The 12,841-nt window shown below is 48.7% G+C and overlaps 1 protein-coding gene across 4 annotated transcripts in view; it reads right to left on the bottom strand.

The window, feature by feature from the left end:
- Positions 1 to 12,841, bottom strand: part of RREB1 (ras responsive element binding protein 1) — a 133,508-nt gene that overhangs the window by 34,251 nt on the left and 86,416 nt on the right. For all 4 annotated transcript variants that reach the window (XM_039254404.1, XM_039254401.1, XM_039254405.1 and 1 more), the window contains exons 7-8: positions 3,844 to 3,988; positions 3,163 to 3,296 (exon numbers count right to left, since the gene is read on the bottom strand). In XM_039254404.1, the coding sequence (XP_039110335.1) occupies positions 3,163 to 3,296; positions 3,844 to 3,988 (279 nt within the window). The remainder of the gene's footprint in view (positions 1 to 3,162; positions 3,297 to 3,843; positions 3,989 to 12,841) is intronic.

Raw genomic sequence — 12,841 nt, 5'->3', positions numbered from 1 at the left:
TCCGACTTCGGCTCAGGTCATGATCTTGCGGTTTGTGGGTTTGAGCCCCTCGTCGGGCTCTGTGCTGACAGCTCGGAGCCTGGAGCCTCTTTCGAATTCTGTGTCTCCCTCTCTCTCTGCCCCTCACCTGCTCATGCTCTGTCTTTCTCAAAAATAAACATTAAAAAAATTTTTAAAAAGGTCAAAAGTATTAAATAAATAAAATGTGACCACTAGAAAATTTAAAATGCGTCTGTCACCCCTGATTCCAAATGGCAGCTCTCAATAAGCTGACCTTGTCTAGGGGGATGTGGATTTACCTCTGGTCATGTCTGGGCCCAAGCAATGCCCAGCATGAAGATTCTAGAATCTAGATTCTAGAATTGCTACCAGCAGATGTCTTCCTTGTGCTCTATGCTCACACACGCTTTGTTAATGTAAAACACAGAGGGATGGAGAACAGCCTGAGCAGTTACACAAGTTTGGATCTCCAACACTTTTTATTAAGGGATCACAGGCACCTGGCCAGCTTTAGGGGGCAGGAGGGGGTGAGGGCAGAAAAGCGAGAAACCAACAGCTGTTTTGAGTTATAAACTTTCTGTTTGAATGGGTAGCATCCCACTGTGGTTCTGCTGCCTTTGGGGTTTGCAAATGGAGTTGGTGTCTATTTTAGCTCTGGGTTAACAAGCAGTCTCTCCCACCAGCTACTGTCACAGTTCACTGCCTGGCTGGCCCCTGCCGGCTCATGCCTGCCCCCATGGCCTCCTCTGATAGCAGGCTATTATGTGGAACAGCAGAGCAGAGAGGAGAAGAGGGAAATTAACTATGTTCTGTAATCAAGTCCCTTTGGTTTCCAGATGCAAGCCCCACCCCACACGGCAACAGACACCAGAGAGGGGACGGCTTGCTCACCCCCCACAAAGGCTGCGCTGCAGGCACAGCATCTGGGGGCTCCAGTGGAGTGGAAGGCTGCCAGAAGGGGCTGAGGTCCGGCCAGGCTACCAAGCTCCCCCAGGCAAACCCTCACCAGACAAAGGGCATTATTCCTGAGTAGGCGAGGAAAACAGGCAGGACTAGAGGCTCAACTTCACGGCTCATCTGCCCTGTTGGCCACAGCAAGTGAATTACCCACCAAACTATGCAGAAGGAGAAAACCAATGTCCAGCGCACGTACCATCCCACCTCTGAGTAGTAGGCCCAGCCTGTCCCTGGGGCAGGTGCTTGTCCAGAAGGCCCCGCTTCAGGGGAACCCTCATCCAGGCCACCATGTGAGAAGGGGACACTGGAGCATCCTCTATCACTGCTATATGTGGTGCTGTAATGGCCCCCAGGTGCTCAAAAATCTCTTGTGAGAGCCCAATTATTTTTCCTGTAGGGTAGGATTATCTGGAAGGAGGCAAATGGGTAGTTGCTAAGATGAAATATGATCCCGGACTAAAGCGCCAGGTGAAAGAAAACACACAGAGGAGCTCAGAGACCGGCAGTGTGTTCCCTCTGTAACGCTAGGTGGCGTGGCTCTCTGGCAGCAACGTGGGGCGGGGGTCAGCGTCCCACGTGCTATTTGCTGCGTATGCCCACGACTCACCACACGAAGCCCGTCTGGTCACTTCTCCTCTGTTTGCTCAGCTCCTCGGTTGAGAAAACTATTTCAATATTCACCACGTACCACAAGCCCACATCCTGGGGGTGCTGTGGACGTTAATGAAACCATTAACGTTCCCGGATCTCTCAGGACTAGAGGCACTGCAAAAGGAAGAGCCAAGTGCCTTTTCTCCGTAGACAAAAGAACAGCTGTTAAGAGACCAACCCCTAGAATATAAAGCCTGGAAGGGAACACGGGAATTATCTGGTCCAGCTCTCCTTCGAGGTTCAAATACAGTGGATCCAAGTCCCATGGGAGCAGGATGGGATCCAGGAGTTCTGACCACCAGCCCATGCCCTCTCCTACGCAGCCTGCAATTTCTCGAGACTGGGGGAGTTATGAAAAGACATTTTGTAGCACTTCAACTGCTCAGCAGTTTAAACTCTTCATGGATTCTTTTTTCCCCTAATGGAAAAATGTCAAGCTGATGTGATTAAGTGTAATCATTTGACATGGCTTTAAGTCACCATACAGTTAGGCTTTTCCCTCAGCATAGAAGCCTTCAGCTCGGTCAGACCCCTTTACTCCCAGATCGCACCCCAACGCCTGTCCTGAGGAAGGGAATGTGGTCCATGCGTCGGTGAGTCAGGCAGGTGTCCAGATTTCCACACTCCCAAGCTGCCTTCCAAAGCCCAGAGTGGCAAGCGGGTAGGTGCTTGCCTCTGCTCTGGGTGAACTTTGGGCTGTGCCTTGCAGGCTACAGCTTCCAGGTCTTCTAGCGCCCCATAGCCCCTGGTTCTTTTCAATGCTCGAAACTATGGCAGTAGCATTTTAAAAGGGGTAATTCTGCAGGAAAACATTCCAGGCCTGTCTGTCACTGAGAACACAGACCTTCTGCCTGATGAAGAAGTTCTCCAAGAAGATAGAGAAGGAAGGCCAAGTCCACCTCGGCTCCGGCCCCGCCCTGAATGCTGCAGGGAAAGTCCGCTCACCATCCATCTTCTCTGCCTGGGCAGGCGAAGGGCCAGGAGAGCCGGAGCAGCAAAGGCCAAAAATAGAATCCAGACTGGCAGAACAATCACATCTCACTGTTTCACTGTGATAGGCTTCGCACGGAGTCTTGCATGAAGCAGAACAGAACTCCCCTTACCCAATCCAGTCAAAACACTGATGACCACCTGGTATGCCCTTCTGTCCTTACCACACAGTTGCACGGCTAACAATCACTTGGGCTGCAACACCTTTTGTGTTACAGAAAATGTGCCTGATGCTCAAAAGCCCCCCGTGACGGGGACACCCTGTGCACAGTGGACTCTTGGCGACGGCTCCAGGGGCCTTCCCAGCAGTGAAATGGAAGGACAGTGAACCCTGGTAAACACATCCTACGGCTAAGGCCATTTTTTCCTTCTGACACTTCTCAGCCTGGCTCCTCCCCTGTGCCATCCACCTTTCTTATTAGCTGCCTTGCTGTCATCAAACCTCAGTTAAGTCCCATTAGCCCAGTTCGGAGAACTGGGGAGTAAGGACAGGTAATAGGCTAGAAGAAACAGGAATGAAAAAGAGCTTTCCAGAGTACAGGTGTGTCCCGCCCTTTCTCCTACCTTAGTGGGTTATCTGAGTGGGTCTCCATGTGGGTCTCCAGTCCATACTTGCAAACGAACTCCTTGAAACATACTGGGCAGTGAAACACTTCATCCACCTTCTCCAGGTCACCCCACTGCCCATCTTCTACCATCTTGGGGGAAAGGAAAATAGTGAAGTCAGGAAGGAGGTCTCCCCCATGGGTCTGCTTCAGAAGAGAACCTAATACTCAAGCCAGATCTAAAAGGGAAAGGAGGCCTCCCTCCTAGGAATTAAGGATGCTACTGACCAGTCCTTCACTCACAATACACTCATTGAATGCTCCCATCCATCCACCTTCAACCCACTCATCCAACCCACTCCGTTTACGGAGCACCTAGTATCCAACAGGTATAGAGAATCAGAGAGTAAGGACAAGAGCGCCTAATACGTATGGAGCTTCCACTCCAGCTGGAGAAACAATAAAGCACAGAGCAATGAAACACGCTCTTTGTTTCATGGGACTCGGTGAGGGGGATCCAAAGAGGAAGTGCACACAGGTACTCTTTCCTGCAGACATCTTACAAAACAGTGTGGGAAAACACAGGTTAAAAGCTTAGGATGGATGCCTGCCAAGTCCCAAGACTGTGAAAATAAAGGCTAAAAGTATTTCTGCCAGGAGTCCTGTGGTTAGGCACACGTGTGCCGGGAGCAGTGAGAACCTTTTTAGCAGGTGCTGGGTCTTCTTTCTCGGACTCGGCATCATGACTCAGTTTCCTCTTGGAGGACAGCCGCCTGCGCTTCAGGGGGGATGGGGGGGCTGTAGCTGTAGCACTGTTAGGGTCCTTCTCGTGAATCTTCATATGTCTGGAAAGAAGACACATATATACACACAACGTGATTTAGTGAAAAACCGAGTTGGCTCATTTCTTTTAATTTTTTGTATCATATATTTAGGAGTTGGTACCTACATTTTCTTTAAGATACAGGGTGTAATTTATACAGTGATTTCGTTCTTTTGAAAGCTGTATATGATCTCCCTGAACCCCTCCTTGAAGCTCTCACAAATGCTATCCAAAAACGGCGCTCAATGCTTTGCTGTCTGTTGGAAGATGTTCATGAACTTCACAGACACTAACGAGATGAAAGTCCATCCGATTTGCCAGGTCTGCTTATTCAGATGAAAGGTACTATTTTCGGACACACAATTCTATAGAATAAAGAATTCCCAGGCTCGCCCAGCTCCTAAATCAAGTCTCCATCCTGCATTTGCCACCTCACAACTGCCAGTAGTCGGTGCTCTCTTCTCCTTTCAGAGGCATGTTGGGGTCAAATTTGAGAAGTGCTAACAAACAAACGCTGGGAGTGAACTGGAATCGTGTTGTTCATGAAAGTACATGGATTTATGGGTTGAGAGAGCCATGCGGGCAATGGGTGGAGTAAACTGCATGTTGCCATCCTGACATCCGCAGGGCCAGGAACACACATGTAAGAAAGCATTACATGGAGTCGGTATGTCTGCTCCAAAAAGAGAGCTTTATGGGTGACCTGATTTAAGTGATCTTACTTTATCAAGTTCTAAAACAAACACCCTAAGGACAAGGTCCCAAGGCCTATATATAAGGAGAGAAAGAGATTACAAAAAGACAGTCAGTCTCAATTTCCTTACTCTGTGACATCAAGGGTCTGGTTTTCCTAATGACAACCGCCATCGCCATCATCATCTTTGACTGGGGTTAAACTGTGCCAGATGGAGGAATGGAGTCCAGCTTTTTAGAAATAGCTCTTTTCGCAGGATTATCTTGCTGGGGAAGAGCTTAGGAAATGGGAAGAGACGGCAAGCTTTCATACACGGTCTGGTCACACTTCTAGAAAGAAGTACGACTCAGCTCAGCTCTGTCTGGGCTGTGCCTTCTTCGGAGGGAACAGGGCCGGGATGAGGCTAAGCAGCCTGTGCAACACCAGCAGGGAGAGCAATGAAGGCGTGTGGGCCGATGGTGCAACGAGATGGCTGAGAGCGTCCCCCCCGCCCCCCCCCCCGCCAACGCTGCCCCACAGTACCTTCGAATTCTCTGTTCTCCGGGGGGGGGTGTGGGGTGGGACCCTGGGCACCTCCTATTTTGATTCTACAGACACACTCTAGGAGGTGGAGGCCCCCACATTCACCCCTGCCTATCCCCCGGCCCACAGAGCCATCCACAAGCAGGTTGGATGTCGCCTAGCCTCGGAGAAGACGGGCCTCAGGCCGAGACTCTGTTCTCTGGGTTGGGGGTGTCAGTGTGGTGGAGGAGGAAATCTAATGTGAGGAAATGGAAAAGAACCACAGACAAGCATCATGCCCATGTCCACATAATTCCTTGCTAAGATTATGAGGGAAGGATGATTTATTATTAGTTCTTGGTCACTTAAAGCCTCAGGAAAGTTCCTGGGAACCAATAGCCCTGGTGTTTTTTGTTTTTTTTTTTTAAAGTTTTTAATGTTTATTTATATTTGAGAGAGAGCGAGAGTGCAAGCAGCAGAGTGGCAAAGGGAGAGGGAGACACAGAATCCAAATTAAGCTCCAGGCTCCTAGCTGTCAGCACAGCGCCCGACGTAGGGCTCGAACCCACAAATTGTGAGATCATGATCTGAGCTGAAGTTGGAAGCTTAAGTGACTGGGCCATCCAGACACCCCTACCAACAGCCTTATTCTAAGTACTCCCCCCCCCCAACACACACACACTCCAAGGTAATTGGGATTTAGAGACCATCACTTACTATCAGCATTGAGAGGAGAAAAAGGAAAGGGCTGGCAAGTTTCTTTGGATGTTTATTGTATCGCATATTCCAACTTTAGAAGTATAAAAAAAAAATCTCTTAAAGCACCTAAGAACTAAGTATGAAAAACACTAAGAGATAGGCCGGCAAGGTATGGAAAAGTTGACACACCTGGGGCCCTCACAACCAGGACCGACCCAGGTGTGCTGGCTTCAGAGTCTAGGCTTTGCCCCCTACACTGCCTCCTAGGGCCAAGTCTTTGATCTGCATTCTAGATCACCGGCTGGCACCTCTGGGCTCCAGTCTGACCCTGGACACCTCCTCTCTGTGTGACCGGAGGTCCCAAGGCCTAGTGGTTGGTACCAAGCTACAGCCAAATATCAGGAAGAAATTGAAGGGGCTGCCGGTCAGAAACAGATCATTCTCCAACTCTGGTCCTGTCTTATTCTGAAAAACAGGAGCTGCCCTTGAACTGCACTGCTGCTAAAGGCAGGAAGAGGAGACCAGAACAAGCAGTCTCAAGGGTATGGTTGCGAGTAGAGTTTGCTGAACACATCAACTCACTCCAGTTCTCTGACTGAGGATGGAGCCTGTGGGAGCCACAGGTTCAAAGCTCAAGTGTGCTCCATTATTCCAGGGTTACATCTCTGGTTGACAAGACACAGGGAGTTTCCAATCTGCCCTTTCAGCAACATGGTGACCAAGAGCTGCTGGCTCAGGAACTCCATTCAGTCAGTAGTTCAGCTGCCGGGGTCAGGGAGCTTCAGCCGTTCTGAAGTTGGATGTGATCTGCAGTTAAGACTCTCCCTAACCTGATCCCTTCCCTTCTGCCCTGGCCTCCGGTAGCAGGAGTGGCAACATTAACTGTCCGCTTCCTCCCAAACGCTCACAGGAAGTGGGGCGTGTCACCAATAGGAGCCAGTAATGGCCTCTTCCCCACAGAGTGTGGCCAAGAGAGGAAGGCTGGGGGTGGAATTGGGGGGCAAGTCTGTATCTCTTCTTTAGAAGGCTTGGGTCTGTTTTTCTCTCACTTCCATGTACCCTGAGAATCAGTAAATGACAACGGGCCTCAGAACTGGTGGGGAGTTGAGATGCTCTCTCTCCAGCCTCCCACTTGGCCGGAGAGATCACCATTTCATTCTGCTCAAACGCTTTCCCTAACCAGGACCTCTCTGTTTTTTAGTGATGCTAATTGTTAAAGCCATCTTTCCCATGTTGAGTCAAAAATCCCATCCTTTTAAACATCCATCTGTCCTCCTGGGGCAACATCGAATCAGTCTACAATCTCCTCTAGAGGGCAGCTCTTCAAATAGTCATGACTGTGGTGTTTCTCCGAAGTTTGTCTTCTCCACACTGGACAACCCAGGTCCTTCGGCCGGCCCCCTCAGGCTCTGCTCTCAACTCTGCTGACTGGCACCAGTCACTACTAATCGGGGTGAGCTCCGGTTTGCAGACATCCTTAGTGCCATGTTGGACTGGACGGAACAGCAATCTGATGCGGTGTGAGGGTGCAGGGCACAGGACTGGGACGACCGCATCTGCAGGTGGGGTAAGCAGAGCTGGGGGTTCCCGTGTGCGTGTTCAACAGAGATGTCACACCCTCACTTCCAACTAAGATCCCTGTGACATCATGACTCAAACGGTCATGGAGCCATGTCTCCACCATGTTACACTTGAGGATTACATTGTTTTTTTTTGTTTTTGTTTTTGTTTTTTTTGAGACAGAGAGTGAAGGAGCAGGGGAGGGGCAGAGAGAGAGAAGAGAGCCTCCCTAAGAGGCTCCACACTCAGCATGGAGCCCAACGTGGGGCTTGATTCCACAATCCTGGGATCATAATCTGAGCCAAAATTGAAAGTTGAATGCTCAACTGACTGAGCCACCCAGGTGCCCCCAAGTTTACATCTTTTGAGCAGTTATCTTTTATTTTCCAGATTGGCAGGGATGAGAAATCCCTTGGTGTGGTTCAGCAAATTGCTTCTCTCGTGCATTGTTGAGGGGAGTAAAAATGCTAACGACCTTCCTGCCAAGTGGCTGAGCAACAGGGAGCAGAATTTTAAATATGTGTGCCCTTTCTCCAAGTAATTCCACTGCTAGAAATTTGTCTTGAAGATTAAGAAATGAACAAATGTGCATAAATTTATGCACAAGGATTGATGGATAACACATGGATAGATGTGTTGCAAAAACACTAGTACAGGATTTTCCATCTGCTGGTCTTATATATTTAAAAAAAATTTTTTTTCAATGTTTATTTTGGAGAGAGAGAGACAGTCAGAGAATGAGCAGGGAAGGGGCAGAGAGAGAGACAGAGTCTGAAGCGGGCTCCAGGCTCCAAGCTGACAGCACAGAGCCTGATGCAGAGCTTTAACTCACAAACTGAGAGATCATGACATGAACTGAAGTCGGATGCTTAACTGATTGAGCCACCCAGATGCCCTTACTGGTCTTATATTTTAAAGTTGCCTCCATGATTTCCCTCTTGCTCTTCTCCTGTGCCTTCTCTACACATCAACCAGAGTGAGCATCTAAAACAAGGATCACATCATACTACGCCACTGTTTAAATGCCCGTGATGGCTCCATTCCTAGAATTAAATCTGGCCCCTGCCCATTTCTCAGGCGTCATTTGCTGGTGGCCTATTTTGACCCCAAGGCCCTTTCAGACATACTTGCTCTCTCTGGGTTCCTCAAACTCATTCAACTAGTCTGGCCACGGGGTTGCTCCACCCCAGAACTCTAGGGCTAGCACCTGCCATTCAATTTTCACAGCAAGTGTCTTACCTCACTCACAAAGAGGCTCTCAAGCCCACTACCCAGTTTTACCTTCCTCACAGAACATACCAGAAACTGAAAATACCATGTATTTCACTTGTTTGACCATCTCCTTGGCCCCCATTGAAAAGAAGTTTCATTATAACCTTGTCTCTCTCCTTCTCTGCACTAGCACTTGGTGGCACACAGTAGGTAGTCAATAAGTATCTGCCAGATGGTTGAATGGCTAGACAGATGAATGCATGAAATATATGCAGAAACCCTGTCCACTTGCAATATCACAACGACACATGTCCTCAGCTCCCAAGATACCTTCACAATTAATTATCTTACTAGGGTTTAATGGGAGCAAACTTGATATGAGATTGGAGAAAATAGTGTTATAGTAAAGGTACTTTAACAGAAAAACACCGTAAGATGAATATTGAGGACACATGTGAATTTCTCCCATTACTGGGTATTACACTGTGTTCCTGCATTCAAACCTCCATCTATATTCACAGCAAACTGCTTTCTGCATAAAAATTCTAGAATTTCCCTTCAGGGACATGTCACTTCAATAGTAGAAATCCTGCCACACCATGGTCTAAGGATCAGAATTCTTCAAGGATTCAAGAGAAATTTTCTCTCATTCATAACACCCAGGGTGAGGGTAGAGGGGTTTCTATAGTAATGAACAAAAACAAATATTGCAGATTTTTTTTAAAGCAGAAAAAAAATCTTTCTGGTTTCTAGTACTGATAGGGGCCTACTTTGAATGTTGGCATGGATGCTGATTTTCAACTCAAATTTTCTTCTTGTAAATGTAGTCCTTTTCTTAAAAATTAAAAAAAAAATGTTTATTCATTTTTGAGAAACGGAGTGTGAGCAGGGGAGGGTCAGAGAGAGAGAGGGAGACACAGAATCCAAAGCAGACTCCAGGCTCTGAGCTGTCAGCACAGAGCCCGACATGGGGCTCGAACTCACAAACCAGAACAACATCATCTGAGTCAAAGACGGAAGCTTAACTGACTGAGACACCCAAGTGCCCCTGTAATCTTTTGTTTTCTAAGACGTAAGAAGACCCATTTTACCTAAGGTGGGCTGTTCATAAGAATACTGAACATACTGGGCCTAAAACAAATACATCCTGTATGTACCAGGGCTGAAATGCCAATCCAGTAACTCAGAGGAGACAGCCCAATTCCTAAAGCACACCCTTTTCTTCCTTCCTGAACTTCCTCATTTCCAGCTCCAAATACAGGAACTTTCTGCTAAACTTTCTTATGTATGCTGTCTGTAGATCTGGAAATGAAGGTAAACTCTTACCACTGAAGCACTGGCTTGCTCTGAGAAGCAAGCAGGAATGTGGGAAGATGATAGAGCAAATCTGGGTGTAGTAGAGAGACCATGTGATGGCAATGAAGTCTTGGGGGTGGTTCTGAGCACTGAGACAGTTTGGATAGATTCCAGGTCTACCATTCTGTAACCAGGGAGATTCCCCAGGTTTCTACATCTGTAAAATGGGAACAAAAGTGCCAGTCTCAAGCTGTGGTCCTCCAACAGAAGCAATGGGATCAGCCAGGAGGTTCTCACGAACACAAGTTCTCAGGCCTGCAGACTCAAGAGACTCTGGGCCAGGACCCAGCACCCTGGGTTCCCACAAGCCCTCCAGGTGGTACTCATGCTTGCTCAAGTGTGAGAACCACCAGATCACAGTAACATTCTCTTCAGCTCTTTATCCCGGTCCCAGGCTCGGTTAACTGTCTGGCCGGGATGTTGCCATCTTTTGGATATAAGCCTTAGCTGCTCCCAGGCTCACACTGCAAAGTACCAGCAGACCCCATACAAGTTTATTGGGCATAAATACATAAACTGAAAAAGCAACGAAACTTGATAGTCTCAAAATTATTTGGGGGATAAAACCCTTTGGAAAACTGTCAACAAGTATAAAGGATTCCCCAATGGAAGATGTCCTCCTGGCGGGTCTCAGACACTGTTCACGCTCTGCCCTTTTAATAAATTTATCTCACTTACCTGAAGAAGGTCAAAGTTCAGGCAAGATTTAGACCTTTCTAGTATTTGCCAACTTCTCCTGCTTAATTTCTACATAGGTTTCATTAATCCAGGAACTGAATTACTAGGTCCTCTGAGCAAACGGCATTATAAGGAAGGTCCCTCTTTCAGTACACAGAACACAAACCAAACACCAACAGCGCTCAGCCCTGCGAGGAAGGGGGCCCGCCAAACTGACGTCAACAGGCTCCAATAGGTTTCTGCAGCCCGACTACAGATAGATTCCCCATTCCTACCGGTGCTGGCCTTGCTTTTCCAACAGTCTTATGAGAACCAAAAGAGGAAATCAATGAGATTCAAAAGCATCCCAGCTCCACAACCTACATTTGAGGCCAAAGAAAAGTCAGTCTCTCTCTAACAGATGGACAGGGCAGGAGTTTAAGGGTGGACAGCCTTAAGTGTTGCCTGCGAGTCCATCCGGTCCTGTGCCAGCCTGCGAGGGGACGGGAAGAGGGCGCTGCAGCACCAACCATGCAGCTCCCCCTGGGGTTCCACCTCTGAGCCACCTTCTAGTAATCCGGGTGTTGTTCAGGTTCAGTCATGCTGATCCAGGAGGCAGGTTTTGCCGGCTGTGCCTGGGTGTGGGGGAAGGTCTGACGATGGTGGGTGTAAGCAGCCTCGAGGACCGAAGACAGCACTCTCAGAAAGGTCTAGAAGTCAGCCTACAGGGAGTTGTGCCCCTTAGAGAGGTGTTTTCTTGCGCTCCTCAGGCTGGTTGTGTGAACGCCCCCTGCAGGCTGCTCATCATGCTCCTGGGAGCCTCTCCCTGAAGGGACCAGAGGCTGCACCCCTTCCCGTCCACCCACAGGCCAGCAACACCCCACCTCACGTCCTCAACATTGGCGGTGTGACCCGCGGAGGGTGCACCTGAGTCCTCACACCAAGCTTCCTCCTGCTGCGTCTGCCTCCGTTCAGGGGCAAAGAGATGAGAGCGGTAACTTTAAAGATCACATCCCTCGTCAGGGTTTTTTCCATAAGCTCCCCTTCCGCGGCAACTGGGAGGATGCACATCCCCAAGGTGGAGAGTCTCTCTCATCCTGCGGATTGCAGCCTCGCCCGCGGGTGGGTCCAGCTAAGCAGAAATCGAGCCATATGAAAAGTTCAGGAATCTTCATTGTAGGCAGGGGGTACTAGAGGTTCAGGTCCTTGCTGCTCAGTGCAGTTGCCTTTGAACTCTCTGCCTCCACTGCTCCTCGGCTCACAGCTGCTCCCCAGCCCGGACTCAGGGGTACCATTCTGGCCGAACCCCGATTTCTGCTCTTCTGTCTCTGGGTTCCCCTGCAGTGGTGGAGAAGGCACTTCCTTCTCCATCCTGTCATCCAAACCCAGTACAAACACTTCCTCCTTGACGGACAGAGCTGGGTTATCATGCCTGAGGATTAGGTTTCCCTCAGCGTCCCCCATCTCCCAGCCATCCTTCAGGTAGGAGAGGTAACCTTCTGGCTACCACATTCCTTTCCCCCCACTTCCACACCGATACTGGAAGCTGCTGACTTCAGAACAGAGTTGAGGTACAACAGTCTCTGGTTATTGATGTTTTACTTAGAAAACAGAGGGCCCTTCACTGTTCCTTCCTCCTCTCCTGAGATTCAAATACAGTGTAGGGAAGCTTGGTGGTTGGCCCATGTAATAAATACCAACCTCTGCAAAATCTTTATTCTAGACCTTGTTGCTCAATAGGTTCTCTGGATCAGTATACCCTAAACCCTCTTGTACTTTTTCTTTCCTTTGCCTGTCTTTGTTTTACTAAAATAATTTGTTATAACACTCTCCATACCTTATGTGACTCCCTGGATACCTGTGTATAATACCCACAAAGACACACAGGGCAGAATTCCATATAAAATCTGATTCCTTAAAAACGAACAAAAGACCTCAGAGGTTGGATGTGTTGGTTGACCTCTCTCTCACCCAGAGACAACTCTCATTCATGCAGAGCTACAATTAGTCACCCAGGGCTGACTGTGTTAATCCAGGAAACGATAAGCAGAAAGTCACCGCTTTCCCACCTGACAGTCCCGTAGGCATTTCAAGGCAGCTGCCGTGTTGTAATGGACTCTTTCCCTCCTCTGGGCTAAACACGTTCCATTCCTTCCACCCTCCCAGATGGCCCAAGATCTCAATCCCAGGACGGAC

The sequence above is a fragment of the Hyaena hyaena genome, unplaced genomic scaffold (assembly GCF_003009895.1).
Source record: "Hyaena hyaena isolate Hyena2069 unplaced genomic scaffold, ASM300989v1 scaffold_481, whole genome shotgun sequence".
In the NCBI taxonomy this organism is placed as follows: domain Eukaryota; kingdom Metazoa; phylum Chordata; class Mammalia; order Carnivora; family Hyaenidae; genus Hyaena; species Hyaena hyaena.
The sequence above is the reverse complement of the archived record's forward strand: the minus strand, read 5'-3'. Positions and strand labels throughout refer to the sequence as shown.